Below are 21,044 nucleotides of genomic sequence, written 5' to 3' on the forward strand. Positions count from 1 at the left end.
AACAGCCAGGAAAAATATGTTGGGTACAGTTTATCAAATGTAAGAATAAACAGGAACATCATTCAGTCATCATTTTAAGTGTGATAACAAAAATATGGATAAAGAGAACCTGGATGCAGCTTCTCAATCACATACATGCTTGTAGAGAATTATAACCGGTTACAGTCTGCCTGTAAACTCCCTGCAGTGTCTTTGTGCCAGAGCAAGTGGTGGTGTGAGCTGTACTGGAGATGTACAGGACTATAATTGCAGCATGTTACTTTCTGGGACTGGGCAAAATTGGTGTAGTTTACTCACTGGAGGACAGAAGGATGAGCTGCAGGAAAAGCAAATAGAGGAAGATGTAAGATAAGTAATTTTTTTCCATATTATAATTCTCAACAATAGAAGAGCTTTATCAGTATAGCAAATCAGCATACCAACCAAATGTCCAAGCAGCACGGGCAGTTCTTTTAAGCAGAAAGGTAATTTATCACTGCCCAGAGAGACTGGTATCATTCCTGCTCACAGAGTGAAGAGTGTCCTGGCGCAGCGGAGGCCAGCGTGGGCACTGGAGGGTCGCCTGGTGTTCCTGCTCATCCCAGGCAGTGCGGTGCTGTGGAGTCCTGGGCAGCCCATGTCTGGGAACTTTTTCCTGTGGATCTGGAAATAAAAGAATTGTAGGAAAAAGCTGCTTAGCTTTTGTATGTCTGGGATCAGAAGTAAGGGGCTGTGGCTCAAGCAGATTAAGAATTCTGTTTACCCGAGCAGCAGGTACCAAAGTGAATGTGTTAGCTGTCACCATTTACCCCTGCTGAAAGGTTGTGCAGCCCTTGGGTATCCATCGCTCTTTCTCTGCTGTGTACTGAAACATACTGGTTTCACAGCACCCACACATGCAAAGGATGTGGAGGGCCAGCCTCACACCCTGAAAAGTAAATGAGTTACATCTGAAATTTTCCTTGCCTTCACGGGGTTCCAGTGGGAGTTTCACTCTTGACTTCAATGAGCGAGGATTTAGCCCATTTATATTAAAATATAACTAGTATCTGCATGTTTTCCAACCTCCCAGCATGCCCAGTTGTACAAGGGTGATGGTAATTGAGGTAATGTCCAGATCTAGTCAGATCTGAAAATCTTAGTAAAAATACAGAGTTAGCTTCCACTGGAAGTTACAGCAAGTAGGTAGGTGAGCAGCAAGAGAGCTGGCATTTGATGCAATCCTGTTCTCATCAAGGCCCTCATAGCACCATGATTTAGGGGGAAAGGATGGTTAAAGCAATAGCAAGAAAAGGCTTGTATAGGCAGGCATGTTTTATTTGAATTGTGCATCTTCTCATGTATTAACAACTTCATTCTGTCGAGTGCCCGCAACTCCCACAGAGTTTGAACTGAAATGCAGTTCTTGCAGGATTGAGACCTTTGGGAAACTAGGGAACACTTTGGGAAACTAAGATGTGAGTTTAGGAGTTTGTTCTGAATTAAAGAATTTTTGTTCCTGCACTGATTTTCATGGCCAAAATCTAGTGTAAATTCTCTGTTGAGAAAACATGAAAGGCTGAGATCCCTTGCAGGGCTCAAATCAGAGCAGCAGCAACAGTGGTATAATAAAAGCAAGATAACATGCAATATGAATTTGTGTGCATATTTTTAATATTCACCAACTATTTCAATAAAAGTTCAGTTAGACTGAAGTAAAAAACACAAAAAGAGCAAAAGTGACCTGAACTTTATACTGGAAAAAATGATAGCTCTGGAAATCCAGCTGACATGCACTTCTTTAACTTCAAATGTAAGTCCACAATTTAAAATAAAGAGAGGACTCCCCAAATAGATCGGGGTTACTTACAGTGTAGGTAATAACTTCTGTGTAGCTGCCTGGACTTTGGCATATTTCGCTGAAAGGATAATTCAGCTCCCACCATTATCATGTTCTGTGTTTTGAGGGTTCATCTTACATTGGGGTATTACTTGGTTACTTTTATTAGAAATATGCAGGTCAGCCAGGCTCTGGCCTTCTCACTCTCCCCAAGTAGTTAGTGTTTGTTAGGAACAGGGGTGGCAGAACTGGCCTATCTTGAACTACAGTAACTGCAACCTCTCCGTCTGCGTTGGGCTGCCCTGCATCTGCGCACCCGCCGTGGTCAGGGCCTCTCTTCTGCTCATGGTTACTCCAGAGCAGCTCAGCCAGACCAAATGAATGTAACCGGCACGGTAAAGCGTCAGTAACGCCAGGCTGTTTGTCACTGTCCCTGTTACAAAGGATGAACAAGCCATGTCAGTGGCACGTAGGGAACTTTTAATGGAGAAATGCAAATTGTACCTGTATTTGAAAGTTACATTTTTTTCTTGTTAAGCACAGCAAATGCATTTCGTGACTGACAACTTAAATAAATTGGTGGGATGCTGATGTGTGTAGCGAATGAGTGCCGTTCTGTCTGTATGTGCCTACTTATCCTGCCTATAAATGTGGTTATATGCTGAATGCAATGAAAGGATTCGTAATACAGCAATTAACATACTAGAAGCTGTTTGTTTAGTGAAGTCTTTTTATAGCTGTTAAAATAACACACTGAAATATACGAATGCTACTTTAATAAGGCAAAATAAAAGCATTAGCCTGACGGAGGGCTGGATTCTGCCACCGTTACTCATGGCTAAGCAGCGCTTTGCTCCTTAGCAGTCGACTCCCCATGAAATGGGTGGCAGAAGCAGGGCCTTGGGGAACAGACATGCTGCTGATAAATCTGGGAGGAGTGGCCAGTGCTGATGGGCCTAATCCCAGTATCCCAGTGAGGTGAAGGTCTTAGGGTTAATACCCTTGTAAATCTGGTGGGAGTGAAAAGCCTGGAAAAGAAAGCTCATGGGAGCTTCAAATCGCTTAGTCACTTGTCTGCTTGTTGTAATTGTTTGACCACTCCTCCTCCTCCCTCAAGACCTGATGGCATACTTGGCTACACGGACGCAGGACCAGGGTGGCTCTTGACTATCAAGAAAATTTTTTAATGCATGAGAAGACACTGGCTTCTCTGCCTGGGATTAGTGTTTCCAGTTTCTTGTCTGAACTGCTAATTTATGTATAGGCAATACCGTCTCTACAAATTAAAAAGTAAATGTCATATCACAATCTGAAAATGCATATATATTTCCATGACATTATATATCAAAGTCACCTGACAGAGTGTCTTGAGTGTGAAGATAGACTGTTACCAACAGACAGAAAAGAAGGAGCCGTAGGATCTCTTATCCTTACCATGAATGCTCTGTGGTGTTTCATAATAGTGGGTAGTTTCCACTTCAGTGGATTTTGTTACCTGTTGCTTCAGTGGACTTTAATTGATAGTAACAGAGAACTCAAAACATAATTGTCCATGCCTTTGTTTTAACTACAAAATCCATTACCTATCTAATTTTGCTTTTTAGTGATGGTATAAAAAGAAGAAAAAATTATTCTGCATGGTAGATGATAATGTTCTTTATGGATTGCTGACTTAAAAATACATATTGATACTATATAGACTAGCTCTGATCTACTGCATAAATAGATATTCTAGCCTGGACAGCAAAATATTAAGTACTAAATCTAGGTAATAGATCCTGCAGTTCCTTCAGATGCTTAATAGTTAATGAGTGTAATATCCTTCAGAAGCACTGCAAAGTGAGTATATGGCTCAAAAAACTTCTGTGGCATTCCAGGACCAGCGTTGGAAGGCAGAACCAGGAGGTTATTGGAAATTGGAGGTGGATAAACCTGTTACCTTGTGAGTTACCTCCTCCATCCCTCTGCTGACATCAGACCATATTACTTGAGGCTCTTTCCTTGTTAAAAATTGAGAGAGGTGTTTTGGGGTTACAGGCTTTTGTATCTCCATTTGGTATTCACAGGTCAGTTTTGTAGTTGAATATCTGTGGTTGCTCACTTGTGCCATCAGGATTGAAGTGTCCAGGGCGGAGCGATGCCCGTATGAGGCCAGGGAGCGCCTGCAGGACTGCCCTGCTGAAACGCAGGTGCTCACCCTGGTCTTGTGGAATTGGTGGTCGGAGCGGCTCGAGCCTGCGTGGAGCAGTGACCTGCCTAATGCTGGAGGCCTGATGCTGCACTCGGTTTGGGACTGGAAGCTGGTACCTGATCTGAGCTTATGCCAGAAACCCCCTTCGGGGCACCTCTCAGTGTCTTCATGCACATGAACTGGTTCCAAAGCACATGTGGCTGCTTGGATTTCGTAGCTTGCAGAGCAGCAGTTTATACTCCCAATTTAAGACTCAGACTCTCCCCCACACAGGCTTTTTCCCATCACTGTACAAATAAAAGATTTAAAAGATTCTTAAAACAAAATTCTCCCCAGCTGAAACACCCTCCGAGCCAAGTGTATGCCTGAAGCAATCTGAGGTGGTCAAGATGTTATCTTTGATTAAAATGGAAACTGCGGCAGAGCCGAAAGGGCGAAGCCCGCACAGAGTTTCTGCAGCGTACCGCAGCCAGGCCGTGTGTGCACAGACCTGCGCTGTAGACGGTGCCTCTCCTTAGCGCTATTTTCCCGTAATTGGAGAAGGGCTTAAAATCACTGGTCAGGTAGCAGGGCGTGAAGGTGCAGTACAACCATGCAATAGAGCTTTGTTTATGGACTTCCACGCTAATTATAGCTGAAGTTTTAAATTGAGGCAGATCAGAAAACCTACTGCAGCCAGATGCAACCTTTAGCCACGTTCCTCGCTGCACAGGGCGTGAGGGAGCATGTGTCCTGGCAGAGACAATGTTTTAACATCTCTTTCTCATAACTACTGTCAGGCCAGAAGGCAGAAGACACCCGCTTGCTGCTCAGCTGGGTTATCCCTGTCCTCTGGCCAGCCCTGCCTGCTTTTTTGGACGGGTTGGGTGTTTTAACATACCTCCCTGAGGAAAGCAGCTGCAGGTGTTTTCTCCATTACAGTTTGCTTTGCTGGGAACTTGTGCACAAACCCAATCAGTTTTACAGTAAAAATAATGGAAATATGAAAAAGACTACTGTAAAGATCTGTCAGCACTGGCCATGCCCACCCCAGACCATGCTGCTGCGGCTGGGATGTAGCAGTGCCAGCAGAGAGCTGGCTCCTGGCACGCTGGCGTGGGGTAAGGCGCAGCAGCTCGAGCAGCTTTCTGCTGTTCTTCCCCAGCAGTTACTTTCTTGTGATGGGACAAGTAACAGACATAGCTTCACAGGCAGCAGTGCCACACACAGTGGAAGGTGCTCTGGTCTCTCAAGCACTTCTGCTCTAATTCACAGCATTTTTTCTCTTCCAACCAGATAACAGTATCTATCCTACCCACCTGGAGCAAATATTGAAGAGATAAGCAGCCCTGTTTGTGCTCGGCAGCAATGACTGGACTCTGCTTGTACACCTGTGACACTTTCCTAACGTGTCCCGCAGTGCAGTTTCAGGTCGTGCTTGGTGTCCTGGCTCTGAACAACCTCTTCTCCTTCCTGTGGCATTTCCTACAACTGCCTCCTCCTACTTCCACCTCCACAGCAAGGCCCAACAGCCCAGTACAGCTGGCAGCCGCTGTATAAAACAGGGAGAGCTGCAGAGCTGGTGTAGGCTTCGCTGTGCATTCGTGCTGAGTGGAGCAGGAGGGTGCAGGGAGGAGTGGCAGGTACTGCTGAAGCAGAGAACAGAACTGTGCACCTGCAGGATCCACAGACTGGCACTTCTTACTTCTTCCCCTCTCCTGCTGTAAAATTAGGAATGAGACACATTTTAATGACAGTTTGCTGAAATGTACACTCCCTGCTGATTTGACATTGGGCAGGAAAAGTGTCTACAGAATCAATTTTTAATAAATGTAAACAACTGAATTATGAATGACAAAAATATCTCTGAACAGTTAAATATTAATCACATAATTACTTAAATTAATACTTCTAGTGCAATGTTGTGATAGTTACATGGTGTTGCTGTGCTGGCAGGGCAGGCATGCGGGGCAGGGGGGGGACGGGACTGCCGGGCCCCCAGGGGTGGGGCTCGGGAGCGGAGGGCTTGCCACAGCCCCAGCTGCTGGCTGTCCCACAGGTCCCACAGTACTGGGTGCTCCTCTTAAAGACTCTGGAACCAGGTTAATTAAGAAAGAACTTCCATTTTCTGTTCAAAAAGAGAGCTGTCAAGAAAATGGCTAAACTGGCCTCAAATCAGAAAGCAACCCCCCTCATCCCCAAAACTTTCCCATCCCAAACTGCCAGTAAACCCCCTGACAGCGGTGTGTGATGCACAGAGCCGTGCCTGGGCTCAGTGATGTTCTCAGGAAGACCAAGACTTCTCCAGAGGGAGCTGGGGGTGCAAAAAGCCCTGGCTGCTTCTAAGATGAGTTGGGTGAGTTTATGAAAGAGATAGTGTGCTGCGAGCTCTGCTGTGGGGGCCAGATTCACTGCTCTGCAGGCCCCCTCTGCTCTCATCTCGACAGGCGCTGCAGGGAGCTTGCGTGGTGGAAAATTGGTCACCATCATTACAGGGGGTGTGGGTAGCAGCAGTCGTCTGTAGGTGCTTGCACGCAGCACGCGGCTTCCTCCCCTGCCCAAGAAACTAAGAAAAGAATTTACTGGCACTCTGTCCTTGTGGGTTGGCTGGCTGTGTTGTTTGTTTTTAATCTAATAAAAGGGGATCTTAATATCATAGTAAAATCGGTACAAAGCTAGAAACTCGCCCCTTGGCGTTTTGGCGAAACATTATTGAAAATGTAAAAGCCTTTAGCAGAAACAACAGAAGCACAAAGAAATTGTAGAAATAGGATCAACAGGTTGTGTTCTGTATGTTGGGAGGAGCGGGGAAGAGCATCCAGCCGGGGCTCGAGGTGCTGGCAAGACCCACTAAGCTGGAGGCTGGATGCCAGCCCCGCTGTGGCTCTGCTCCACAGGGACATGATGCAGCGGTGGCCGGGAGCAGGGGCCCTGTGAGGGTCAGGGTGGGCAGCACTGGGGAGCAGTGGCCAGCTGGTAGGGAAGAGCACGTTGCCAGGAGGGTAGGAGCAACTGAGGAGGAGGAGCAGACAGCTGGGATGAGCCGTGCACTGGGAAGATGGTGGGAGCATAGTGGGACCTGGCCAGGGAGGTGGAGGCAATGGAAAGGTGAGCTTGCCATCCTTAGGCTTGCAGCTACTTGGATTGATCCTGGCTCGGTCTGTTCCCTGACTGGAAATTAAACCTTGGACAGAAATTTTAAGAGTGTTTTTAAATCAGAAAGTGAAGCATCTCTTGCAAAAGGTGGGAATGCTGAAGAAGTGTTCGTTGCTCAGATTCACCCATCGTTGTAGGATCCAAGTGCAGCTCTTTTTGCCTCGTCTCTATTTTCCTGTACCTTTCACCTCTTCACAAACATCACTGGAAGTACCATTCCCATGTGCCATAAGCAAGTGTCTCCTGAAAACACCGTTACACACAATTACAATGTACACCGGTACAGTACTGCGCACCATGACCACTCACAAAACCAAACCTTTTCGGGGTGACTGCTGCCCAATCTGAGAACTACAGCCACTCCCCATGACCTTAATTCACATCAGATGGCGGGGCACTGAAGGGAGCAGCTTCTTAAGGCCACCAGCCAGACTGGTACCTAATTTCTGATTGAACATCAACACATTTGCACAGTGCGAAACCATTCCCATCCCCTTGCCCTCATTGACTTGCTGGCTCTCTGACAGCCTGCACACAATTTGCTTCCATGCTTCTGCATGTGGCATTTTGTTCTGTCCACCCAAGACCCATCCACTGAGCACATGGGGTCCCAGAGGGGCTTGGGGAGCTGCCCCCAGTCACTGTGCTCTTTTCCATGGCTTCACGTGTGATGAGTGACCCTGTCAGACAAACTTCCCTTTCAAAGCTGCCATTCGAGTTCACTTGGTGCTCTCACAGCGTTGCATTTTCTGATGGACTTTCTACAGGTATGGCTTAGACTGGCAAGAAGGGAGAAGCAGGAGCACTTTTCACACGCAGTGTTACAACATGCTGCAGTGAAGTTGGTTCTTGGAACATAGCAGCCCCCTAAAACGTCAAATAAATCCTTAGACTATTCATCACTCTGTTTTTGGGGTGGCAGTTAAGTCTTTCAACACTCTGCAAGTTTCTTTCCCCAGCAATAATTTCACTGGTGAAGAAATACAGCTCAGGGCACACTCCACAAAGGCCTCAAAATTCATGTTTTGTTTTCATTACCAAAAAAATGCTTCACTACATTAAAGAGCGGCCCATTAAAATTTTGTACCCTGTCTTCCCTGCGCTCTGTCGTTGTTGGCAAACCTTCCCCCATACGCGTGGCGGAGCTGAACAGCAGCCATTGCCTTGCTTTTGCAGACTTCACAGAGAAAGGGCAGCGAAGGGGAGGGGGTTTAAGCCACAGCCCAGCTTGTTAAGGTGCAAGATCTCAAAACTTCCAATAGCCATGCAAATTTACTCAGTAACTGCAGTGCTGAACCTTAAGTTGCTCTATCAGTGTTTCCTCTGTTTTCAGTCTAACCCAGTACAGCACACTGGCTCATGTGCATGTTTAAGGAAATAAATTAACTGTCTGGTTCCTGGAATAAAATTTAACACTGTACAAAGCAATGTATTTAACTGTGTCAGGCAAAAAGCCCTAAAATAACAATGAGAAAGAGAATAATGAATTACTGGAGGCTTACCGAACCTTGGGATTATATAAATTAAATGTTGCAGCATGAACTGGGTGCTGTTCTCTGATACTGTTGAAAAGATAGAGGTTGAAGAAAAACAGTAAACATATTATAATTAGGGTTTAGGGGAGCATTTGGTTGTTCTAGTAAGTAACTCAGACTAGCTGAATGCTGACACAGACGTGAAAGCAGGCAGTAAAACCTGGAGCTTGCTTAAGAGGGCAGAAGAAAGGTTCTTAGCTGAATTCCGTAGGGACTTGCTAAGTCCAGTTTTATTTAATATCTCCACAGTTAATTTAGAAATAAACGGCACGTTAATTAAATTTGCAGCTAAATTAGCAAGTTAGAAGATCAGACTGAGGTGCAGCTGTGGAGAGCAAATCTCACCGTGTTGCATGAACCCACAACCCGAAGCGAGCGGTGCGGGGCGCAGCTGGAGGCCACAGCGCTGCGGGGGAGCAAACTGCCCCGTCCCATTGCCGGGGCAGGCGTGCGCCTTCCCCAGCCGGGCTGCACCCTCCTGTCTGCTCCCCTCGCTGCCGGGCCAGAAAGCTTGGGGTGGGGTGGTGATGCTGGAAGGAGGGAGGCAGGGAGGCTGCCGCTGCAGCATTCGCCAGCAGTGCCGGGCACTGCCTTTGGCAGAGTTTGGTGAGCTTGTTATCCACAGCAGGGGAAAGCCCTGCCCTGGTCTCAGCAAGAGACACGGGGGGGATTGCATGGCCAAGTCAAAGGGACGACTCAACAGTGAAATCCAGCAGGCTGCAGGATAGTCTCTCTGGGAAATGGAGTCCTCCTCACTGGCAGGGTTATTTAAGACTCGACTTTGAAACACGAGACATTCTGCAGTTGGGAACAATGCTCCACTGTCAGAGAGATGGACTCAATTACTTAATAGGTCGTTGCTGTCTGTCTCCTGCGATTTTCCTTTCAAGAACATATATTCAGCTGGGTTATTTCTCATGGGAAGACAAAGCGTTCTGAGAGAAGCCAGGCGTTTGGAGGGGAGAGGCGGGAGGAACAGCAGCCAGGCAGATGCCCAGTTTGCTTTCTGCAGAGCATGCTCCTCAGGATGCGGAGAAAGCTGGGGTGATGTAGCTGATGTGGTATTTTGGTCCTGTAACCAGCTGATCCCCCAGTCTCATAGGTCTCTCATCCTTTTCTTTGCTCACAAAAGATTTGCCACGTTGTTCGATTCTGCCAGACTCTGATCCCCAGGACTACTGGTGGCGGGACCGTGGTCCCACAGGCAGCGCTGCAGATGCTGCGCGGGCCATTGGTTGCTGGTTTGCCAAAACATTCAGCGTGGATGGCCGCTTATCCGGCACTGGCAGGTCTGTACAGCTCATCTTGGTGCACGGGCAGCCTCTTCTCTAGCAGAGAAAGGCTTTGATAGTGTTTGATCAGAATGACAGACGAGTTGGAGGAAAAGCTCATGGCCAGGAACCCATCTCCGAGTAACCATTCGGTTCTCTGTTAGCAGGACATGGTGGACAGGGATGTATAACGGAGCCGGTGACGCATGTTCTCACCAAAATTACTCTGCCAGCCATGGGGTGAGCGTTTCATAGGCATTTTCCTTGTTGGGGTCATGGGCCTAATTCGCAGCCCTGATGTGGGGCAGCGCAAGCTTAGCGCCAGGGCAGCTGCGGGGCTCTCGCTGCTGGTGCGTGCGCCTGTGTCTGCATGTGCACACGCGCTTTGTGTGTGTGAGCGTGTGGGTGCACACACGTGTCTAAGGCATCTGTCTTTGTGCACTTGTTTGTCACCAAATTAAGATACTGCGTTACCTTATGCACATTGAATTGATGCAACTAAATTGGCTGGATGTTCTTAAGCCCTGAGGGTGTAATGAGATTTTGTCTCTTTTGCCCATTTCTTCTTCTTTTCTTTTTTCAGAATAAGTCGTCTGTTTAATGGCACAGAGCCTATTGTCTTGGACAGTTTAAAACAACATTATTTCATTGATCGAGATGGTGAAATTTTCAGATATATATTAAGCTTCCTAAGGACATCTAAGCTACTGCTCCCAGATGACTTTAAGGTAAGGAAAGCTATAGTCTGCAATCTGTTTTTTCCTCCCATTCTGTCATTTGTTTTGGTGCAGGTTGGTTTGTGTGCTTGACCTAAACACACTTAACTAAATGTTGCTGTTTATTGTTAGGATTTTTAGCACTTGCGTATTCACCAGGGATGCTATTATTTAATAAATGGACCAATGGTTGTCATGGATACCATAAAAAGTTAAACGATGAAGCTTATGGCTAAATCAGTTTTACTAAACTAATTGTATTTTCTCACATTTTTAGCTTATTTATCAGGGTATAACAACAATTAAGAAGCAACATCAGCAACTAGCACTTACCAGGGTTTAATGTTCAGAATCTGAAAGAAATGCTTAAAATTTGGCACTTAGAGGCCTTAAATTGTATAAATCTTTTTCTTGTTGGTATAAAAAAGAAACACCCTTAAACAAGCCCATGAGGATTTGTGTTAGATATAACTGATGCAGATACTTTGATTTCAGGAAGTAGTCTTTTACACAATTTATGAATGTCAAAATATTCTTGGGAGGTGGAATTTGCTGAGGGCTTTTTAAGGAGCAATACATGTTTTCTATGAAATAACGGCGCTGGTTGTTGCTTTGCAAATCCTGATTGTTTAAATGCTCTCCTCCTAGCCTTGTTTATTTGGCTTTGCGCTTACGAAACTTGCGACATTGTCATCCTTATGTATGAAAATTAGAAGACAAAAGTGTCCCGACTGTAGATGACAAGAGTCAACAAAAGCACTAACTCCAGGATGAAATGATGAATAAATTGGGATGGCAACAGGGATCTGCTCAGTTAGAGGATGTGGAGAGTTACTGGAGAGGAAAATTCCCGTGCCATGCAGTGAGATTTCACTCTGCATGTTGGACTAGGTAGGCAAGATAATTTGGCCAGTTACGACTGAGTCAGTCCAGATTTGTGGTTGCTGTGGTGGCTTTAGCTTTGGAGTACAGCTGATCCTCATGCTGTAAACTGCTCCTCAGCCATTCTTGCCTAAGTGACAAGTATAATTGTATTTGACGCCAGCATGGGAGTGTTTACAGTTAATGTTGAGCAGACATGCTGTGCGATGGGAGCACACATCTAGTCCCAAGGCAGGGAGATGTTTTGGCATTCATGGGGGCGGTTTGGAGCTCCAGCCCTGAAGGGCTGTCCTGAGCACTGGTCTTTTTGGGGAGCGGTGGGCAGGTTGGGGAGGCTGGCCTGCGGGTTGGTGTGCTGTGAAGCAGGGTGAGAGCCAGAGCACTGAGGGGTGGATGCGAGAAAAGCTCTTTACAGAGAAATGGGAGAAAACACGCAGGTGAAGCTAAAGTGAGATGCTTTAGCAGTTGTGTTCTGGACAATCTAGTGGGACAAGGAGGCATGAGAAGAGAGGGTAGAAGAGAGGAGAAGAGAGGAGGTTCGAGCTGATCATGGCCTCAACTGGCATCCAGGTTTCAGAGGTGCTGTGAAACAAAACCAGCAGGATTCAGTAAGAGCCTGGAGGTGAGAGTGCCGGTGGATGCCAAGGACTTGTCTGCACAGCGAGCCGCTGGCAGGGCTGGGAGAGACTTGGGAGAGCCGGCGCTGTGCCCAGGCTCAGTCCGTTGTTCCAGACCATCTCTTTGCATAGGGTTAACTGTATTTTATTTAGTTCCTCCCTGGGAGAGCTTTAGAGCAAACCCCAGGCTAATGAGGGCTCAAGAACAAAGCAAAGTATTGCTAGGTAGGGAGTAACTAAATAAAAATGCATAGAAGAATGCGCTGCAAAGCTATATTAAAACTGCATTGTAAACGGATTTGACTTCACAGAAATCGTGTAATTTTACCAGCATGATTAAAGTGACAGAAGACAATAATCAAAGGCAGCAAATGGAATCACTCGGTGTTTCTAAATGCAAAACTCTATTTAAGGTATAAAACCTGACAGGTTTTCCAGTGAGACTTGCATTAAATGTTCTTTATGTCAAACAAAGCATTATCAAGTGTTTTGAATATTTATTAGTTTTTACCCCTTAATTTAATCAAGCAGTTTATTAGCCTCAAGGTTTAGCCAAGTTGCTTTTCAACTTGAATTGCTGCTCAGATGGTTATTTTGGAAAGTTTGAAATGTTAGTACCACACCAGCGTTATTGTGTTTGCTATTTAAGTGTTGTTTTCAGACTAAGTTAACACTGAAATGCAGAGAAAGTGGTGTATGTGTTCCTGGGCTAGTGATTCTTTATTATCAAGTCTGACTGGTGTGTTTACAGTGAATATTAATTACACTTCCAACTACTAATAAGCCAGAACTTGAAAGTGTTTAGTAACTGACAGGTCTCCCAGCTGAAAGCAACACTCTAATAGTTCATATCATTTTCCTGGGTTGGGGGATTTTAAGCTGCATGAAGTATGCTGAGAAATTATTGAGTTGTTTGGCTCCGTTCTCCTTTGCAGTCAGCCCATGCTGAGCGAGGTGATGGCGAGCAGCCTGGAGCTGCTCACAGCTCCCTCTTCCTGCACCCATTCAGAGTCCTGCACATGGGACTATGACACCTTGAGCAACAAATGTCCACAAGCGGAGTGTGGAGCCAGCACCCCTCAATCTGCTGTGCTGCTGGGTTACGGGGTGGCTGGGCTAGGAGCTGCCCCTCCTCTGCAGCCCAAATATTCTCTGCCTTGATCTCCACACACCACCAGAGGTGTTTCCTCAGGACATTTACGAGCAGCATCTGTCTGTCCCTTTCCCTGCCAATACATAACTTCATGCAAAACCAGGACCCGTCGTACCTACTTATTTGAGACTCACTCCCTGCTTAGAGATTGTCAAACACAAATAGATATAGGCAACGTGTATGTTATTACTCCATCTTAAGGAGGGGAAGAGCCCAAACGCACAGGACATCTGAATTTTGTGTGGATTACAGGCGTCACCTGTAGCACCAGACAAGGCCACCACACTAATTTATTAATATCATTTTAAAATCAGTGTGCTTGCATCTAAGTGCTCTCAAACTGACCTTAGCAAATGGTGCAGTTGTCATCATAGAAGTGAGCAACTTTCTCTCATAGCCAGGAGTCAGATCTTCACAGCACTAAAATATAAAAGAAACATTGAGTCAGGATGACAGTTTGTTGTTTCATGTAACAAAGAATAACAAGTGAAAAATGGGCAGAAAGAGCTATTTCAGCCTGTTCAGGAGTCAACATTAGGTACAAAAATAAAGGACCTCTTTAGTACTGAGAGAACAGCATCAGGTTCATGGGAGGCATGATTTTACAGTTTCTGTTGGCTCTCTCTGCCTGTAGTTAGCAGATCTCTACTGACCCACTGGCACGGATGTCGAAACAGCAGCACAACTGGCCTTGCAGTCACACTTCCCGTCTCCTCCCCAGGAAGATGTCACCCTTGTCAGAGGTGCAGAATTTACCCTTGCAGAATTTAGCCAACATGAAATCCTCCAGAAAAAAAAGGCTTTTCTACCAAATCACGAACAATTATATTGTGAAAGGCAAAAAAGCTGCATCTTTGAAAGATCTGTTTACCTTTCCCATGAGATCTAAATGTTGTCCAGAAGTTGTGAATGGAGAAGGGCAGTGTGCATCCCATCCGGCTACCTGCTCCTTTTCCATGTGACCTGACAGAACTTGCCCACTAGTTCCTACAAAAGCTACAAGAAGTTGAAGGCTCGTGGTAGCTCATGAAGGCTTTTTGTGGTACTTTACGGCAAAATCAGAGGCTGGACTGTCCATCTCCCCTTTCAGTCTAGCAAGGAGCATCCTGCTTGTGAGCAGGTGGGAATTACCTTCGGAGTAAAGCAGTTTTCCTTGGCTAAACACAGTCAGCTCCATTAGCTACAATACAGAGTGCTTGGCTCTGGGCTGTGGTGCCACAAGGTACACTGCTGTTAAGAAGCTGGGAAGGTAGGGAAGCAATCCCTAGAAGAAACGGGAGATGTATCATTAGTCCTGCAGGACAGGGAACTCCTGGATACTGTATAAAATCTGCTGCCTGCTGCTCAGTGACACTGCATGGACACTGGGGCTGGAGCCCCCGTGAGAGAGAGGGTGCAGTATCTGTATGCATTTATCAATGTACGCCTGGGACAGAAGCTGTACCAGGCTGCTCTGAGGCTGAGTTTCAATGAAACTGTGTGCACTTTGGCACTGCGCTAGGCAGTTAACACCCTGTAGCTACTCCTGTGCCTGTTTCAGTGAAATGTGCCTCTTCTGGATAGGTCTAAGGAGATTCGTGTTTGCATCTGCCTTTGGTAACTTATCAAAGCGAGCAGCATGGAAATGTTTCCTTGCAGCTTCTGTGGCACCTCCATGGTGAGGTCCCTTGTGAGTTGAATTCTTCTGCTTCATATTTCATGTTAGACGTTTACAAATCATCAGGGTAGGGTTTTATATCTACAGTGCAAGAGTAGATCTAGCTCTGTCAGTATTACTTGGGCGTCCTGAGCATCTTCTGTAGACAATCCAGAGATGAGTGTTGCTGCCAGTCTGGTCACAGATGCAGAATACTCTGAACAGTGTCTAAAACCTGAATGAGAAGATTTTACCTAGCAGTGTGATGAGTCCATTACCCTGTCCAAGCACAGGCTTTGGAGAACTGGACCCCCACTCTGTGAGCCGTTCATTCTTTGTTACCGGTTTTGCAAAGTCCTCTTCCCTCCCCAAATACCTTGTCAGATTCCTTAGCGGTGCCCAAGTCACTCAGTGCAGAATCACCAGATGTGTTGTTGGAGGAGCTGGAGCGGGTCAGGGTGGTGGGGCAGGCTGTGCTGGTGGTGGCTGCTCAGGGGCAGCTTGTGGTACATGGCATGGGGGGTCACAGAAGGAAGTGTCACTAGGGGACAGCAATGGATTTTCTCTTTCCTAGCAGAAGACGCTTTTTTATTCCCCTCTACTTGTTACAGCACAACAAATTCTCTTTATTGCCACTGCCTGGTAATAGGTGCCCAGACTCCCTAACACCAGACGTGCATGTTGCCTCTTCGCACCAGCACGCCTCAGATTCCCAGCTTCTGTTACAAACCCCTTCTTCCAGGCGCAGAACCCTTTCCAGAATATTTGTGCTCAATCCTAAGTGTGGAATGGACACAGAGATGAGACCCTTATTTTAGAAAGTAACCAAACACCTTGACTTAACCCAGGCAGTTATGACGAGGTGCACACCTTGTCCCACAGAGCATGTGATGCTCCAGCACAGCCCTGATTTCCACACAGCCATCTGAAGTGTGGCTGTATTGTTCTGGGAACAGTAATAGAAAAGCTGTTTCGTTTGAAAACTGGTTGTCTTATCACAAAATGGTATCGGAATATAAAATCTATCTTGTTTATGTTAGGAAAAATGATGGCTAGCAGAAGTCAGTAAAGAGCTGCATTTGATGCGGTGGGCTAATAGGTGGCTGTGGGGGAGGCAGAGGTGGTGTGATCCTGGTTTTGTTTGCTTTATGGCATTACTGTTTTGGCCTGGGGGTGCTGGACCATTGAACTCCTGTGATTCAGGATACTGTCAGCCTTGTCCAAAGCCTGGTGAAGTCAGTCAAAAAGACTCTCATGAATGTAATGGGCTTTGCATCCAGCCTCAGGAGCACTGTACCTCTCTCTACTTTCAGAAATGAAGCACTGGGTTTTATATTTCTGTACCACCTCTTCTAGGTTTTACTGTTGAGTTTTCTTAGCACATATTCATTTGATTGACCTTGCAAATAATATGTTATTTTATAGCGACCATCAAAAAAGATATTCTAAAACTAGTTTTTCAGGACCTACTGAAAACAGTGGGAGACTTTTCCTTCCCTTCAGTAAGCACTGGATGCTCCTGTTCACTCTACAGCATGACATTTTTCCTCAGCACTGCATGTTTCTCTTTGCTCAAGGAAGAGATACATGGGACCAGCAGATGCCCAGAGAACATCTGATAGGCCCCTGCACACACCACTGTAATGAATGCAGTTAGGTGGTGGACTGGTGCTCCAGTGTCCTGCATGAAGAAGATCTTGGAATGTGTGGGGCAGGGGTTGGTTTTTTTAATTTAGGCCACTAATCCCTGTAGGTTTAAAGGAATCCCATGTTCAGTAACCAGGGGCTTCTCCGGTGGACAGAGAAAAGTAGGAATGGTTCATCAGAGTGCTGATTTTGGGGAGGGGGGAAAATACCTTCCATCAGGGGAGGAGGCTTTGGGGCTGATGTTTTACCCTAGACCAGGTCATGCAGCCAGTCTCCACGTCTCTTCATCTGGCCTGTTCCCAACTGACAGTTGTTTGCAGCATGCTTTCTATATGATTTCTTCTTTAATCTTCCTGTTGTTTTTCATCTTCCAGCCACTTTCCATGAGTGTGTTTGTTGCCCTCATTTCTTCCCACTTGCTCTCATCCCTCTTTCCTCTCTGTGCTTTCTCCAGTCCTTTCTTCTCCCTTAGTGGTGTGCGTATTGTCCAGCCTTAACAGACATCAAAGAGATGTAAAGGATCAGATGTCCCTTCTGTCATGTGATAACCTTGCCAGTGTCACTATGAATATTCATACATCTCCAGGCTGTAGGCAGCCCTGGGGTGAAGGAGCACCTCTCCACTACCGGCAGTGGGTCTGTAGTGCCAAGTTTGAGCACAGCTAACTGCTTTGGTTCACTAATATCCTGCAGCAGCAGATTTTGCAGGTTAATTCCAAGCTGCTGTGAAGAGTTGCACCTTTTTGTGCTGCACATTCATTGGCCTTTGATTCTCCCTCTTCCCCGAGTCCTGGAGCAGTAGTGCTGCTGTTATTTTTTATGTAATTTTGGTGCCCATTTCTTGATTATTTCTTGTCATGCCCATCTTTCCAGTACAAAAGATTCCAGTCATTTCTCTCTTGTGATTTTTCATTTCATTTCATTGCAGTGGTAGAGAACTGGCCTTTATGTCCAGGTATTGACTTACAGCATACTCCACAACAGTCACATAGTGTACCCATGGTGCAGCATTTCCAGCTGTAAACAGACGTAGGAGCCAGGAAAGCAAATGGCAGGTCTTTGCAGAGAGGAGGTGGTGCCGTTCTCTTATTGCTCCTCTTCCCTTCAGGAGGCTGAAGGAGGCGGTGGGGCCAGTGTAAGCGAACTGCCCTCTGGTTGCTCCCCCCTCTCTTGGTCTGGAGGGCACTGCTGCCTCCTTGGGTCTGGGGAGCTGCTGACACCCCTTACGTCTACATACTCTCATGTGTTTAAGCTGAGGTGGAAAGATCTGTCAGAAATCTGATGAAAAATTTTTAATGAGGATGTGCAGAAGACATCTCAATCAGTGAACTGGGAATTGGATCAGGTTGGGAATTTGAATTGCCCAAAGCCCAGGTGAGCTGATGGACAAATGGCTGCGAAGAACTGTTTCTTTTAAGTTGTTGGAGTGCACAGCTGAGCGCCCAGCCAGTGGGATGGTCAGGTCACTACCTCCATATAATTTACCAGGCTCCAAAGTATGCTTTGAATACATGAATAATCATGAAATGCAGGGAGCAGCTGAGCTGCTGTAGCTGAATTTCAGACTCAGCAAAGACAGGTGAGAAGTGAAGCTGAACTGACATCTCTGTCTTGTAACACGTGTGCGAGAGGTGACAGCGAAGCCCGAGATCTCCTGTTGTAACATCAGGAGTATCTGAGGCCAAGAGTGAAGATTAGGGCTCAGGACATCTTCTCTTACAGCAGCAAGCTTTGCTTATTGCAACCAGTTATTTTGATTTTTTAATCCAAAAGTAAAGCCTTCTGGCATTGAGCTTGTGGGATAATAAATGAAAGAATAATTCAGTGCAATGGGAACTTCATGGTCAGCTCAAATAGATTCAACACTAACACAGTGTGGCTTTCTGTGTAGGTGTAAGACGAAGACAAAGTATGTGGATACCTGTTGCCTTTGCACTCTTGCTGACAATACATAAGCCTAAGTAGGTCAAACAGGAACAATACTCATTTTTAAAAGAGAACTATAAGCATTTCTAGTTTCTCTCTCTCCCTCTTTTTTTTTTTTTTTTTTTCCCAGGACTTTAATCTTTTATATGAAGAAGCAAAGTATTACCAGCTGCAGCCAATGATTAAGGAACTTGAGCGATGGAAACAAGAGAAAGAACAAAGGAAACATTTCCAGCCTTGTGACTGCTTGGTCGTAAGAGTGACTCCAGATTTGGGGGAAAGAATTGCATTGAGCGGGGAGAAAGCTTTAATAGAAGAGATCTTCCCGGAGACTGGGGATGTCATGTGCAACTCCGTAAACGCAGGCTGGAACCAGGACCCTACCCACGTTATTAGGTTTCCTTTGAACGGATACTGCCGGTTGAATTCAGTGCAGGTAATGGCCTTTTGGTGCTGGCTCATCTATTTGCTGGGGTGGTTTTTTATTATTTTGAGTTCAATTATATGCAAATTATTTGCTTCTGCCCAATTACCTTCAGTGCTTATACTGCAAGGAGACATTTTCTGCCTGGTGAGATCACAGTCTTTCAGGTTTTCCTAAGTCTAAGCAGAAAAATAGATTTAGATTTTGTGTATGTTAGTGCCATGCTGGTCTCATAATGGTGTTATACTGATAAATGCTAATTTTTTCATCAATGTATAGCCTGCAGCAGTTTTTTTTTCCTCCAAAGTGCCCCCAGGAAGAAAGAGAGAGTTCCAAAAACTACAAAAAAAAATCTCCACACCATTTTATAGAAAATGCAACAATGTGTAAATGCATAATTTATGTCTCACTCATAATTAAATGATGGTGCCTGCGGGATGGACTTAAAAAAATTGATCTCTGCACTTTTTTTTTTTTCAAAAGGATGTTCTATAAAAATTGCCCAGAGTATTTTAAACAAAATGTATTTCATTTTATACTCAGAGTTTTGACATTAGGTTTAAAATTAAACATATGAAACAAAAGAAGATAACTGGACAGATAGGTGGATGGTAGTGGAAATAAATATGTGGCTTGTGTTTAGGCAGCAGCCTTATGGGCAAGAAATGCCATTTCACAAGGGATCACCGCCACTGTGGCCAGAGCTTTGGTGTTGTAGCTGTCCTTGGGCTGCGGAGAAGGAACAGTGTTGATGATGCTGTTCACTTGTGCCTTAATTAACAAGGGCAAAACAGTGCTCTTGGTTTTTGCATGTATTTCTTTAAAGTGCACTGCAAATACTTGTATTATGGAAAGTGAAATCAGCCTATAGGGGAATTATTTTCAAAGTTACCATCCCCTGCAGACAGGCTGTGGCTGCAGACATTAACTGGGCTGTGGGAAATGCCATAGTGGTCTTGATAAACTTCCCTGTGGGCAAATACCCACAGAAGAGCTGGCCCAAGGGACAGACTGGCCAGACAGGTTGGGGAGGGAGGCGTAATAGCAAGGGAAGGCAAGAACCTAGAGGCTGTGCTTCCTTGCGGTGTTATTACAGAACAGGGTAAGGCACCCTCCATCTCCCAAGCTGCCAGGTGACAACATTTTTGGGAGACCTGTAGTTACCAGAATATGTAAAGGTGGATGGAGTTGTTTTAACAACCTGTACTAGACACTGGTGCCTCCCTCCTTGCAGCAGCATTCCCTGGCGCTCTGATAGACGCCTTTGACTGAAACCAGCTATTTTTGGTGATTTTTGGTTCAAGACTCCCAAGTGTTTTATTTGGTTAAACTTTAACATTCTGATGCCTCTGGTTAATTTTGCACAGTCCTTAGCAATTTCACGTTTGTCAAGGTTTAGAGTGGGCTGCCCCAAAACCAGAAGGCTGGAGGTGGGTCAGAGGCAGATCTGTTTGCTGGCAGTGGGAACAGTGATGAATTCATCACTGTGCTGGGTGGAGAAGGGCGCAGCTGCAGTTTAGCTAAGGTAAGTGGATAGGGAAGCGTGTTTGTGTCTCAGCCACACTGTCCATGTGATACAGTCAGATGCATGCAAGAAATCAGAATAACTGAAACAATAAAGGGTCTCTGCAAGCCACTGAGGGGTTCAGCACTGCAAGCAGCCAGTCGAAGCTCTAGATGCCCACATGGCTTAGCTTTTGGCTCTGTTTTATCCACAGTGGCGTACTGGTAGGAAATGTGTGTTTGTAGTAAAAGCTGAATGCTAATTATTTGTATTATTTGAATGTGTTTTGAATTCAGTCAAAATTCAGACAGAATCAAAGAGTCTCTTTGCAAGTTCATGTTGTGAAAAAAAATTTCTGTCAAAGAGTCTACCGTATAAATAATATTATTAAATTACATCATTTTACTAAATTACATCATTTTACTATATAATTAATAGAAAGTGTTTTCAAACACTTTCTGGAAAATGATGCATTTCTGAGACCAAAGGCTGATGAAATCAGCAGCTAATTATCATTGGCTCTGATGGACTCTGGTCAGCACACAGGCGCTGCCCTTCCCCTTCCCAGGATTTTTTGGCAAAGCAATATTATGTCAGAAGGTGGAAGTA

General features: G+C 45.5%; 1 protein-coding gene across 6 annotated transcripts in view; it reads left to right on the top strand.

Moving 5' to 3' along the window:
- The window catches only part of KCTD15 (potassium channel tetramerization domain containing 15), a 47,324-nt gene that overhangs the window by 17,512 nt on the left and 8,768 nt on the right, over nt 1-21,044 (top strand). For all 6 annotated transcript variants that reach the window (XM_074913195.1, XM_074913193.1, XM_074913196.1 and 3 more), the window contains exons 3-4: nt 10,514-10,658; nt 18,638-18,943. In XM_074913195.1, the coding sequence (XP_074769296.1) occupies nt 10,514-10,658; nt 18,638-18,943 (451 nt within the window). The remainder of the gene's footprint in view (nt 1-10,513; nt 10,659-18,637; nt 18,944-21,044) is intronic.

The sequence above is a fragment of the Athene noctua genome, chromosome 9 (genome assembly GCF_965140245.1).
Source record: "Athene noctua chromosome 9, bAthNoc1.hap1.1, whole genome shotgun sequence".
NCBI classification, from domain to species: Eukaryota; Metazoa; Chordata; class Aves; order Strigiformes; family Strigidae; genus Athene; species Athene noctua.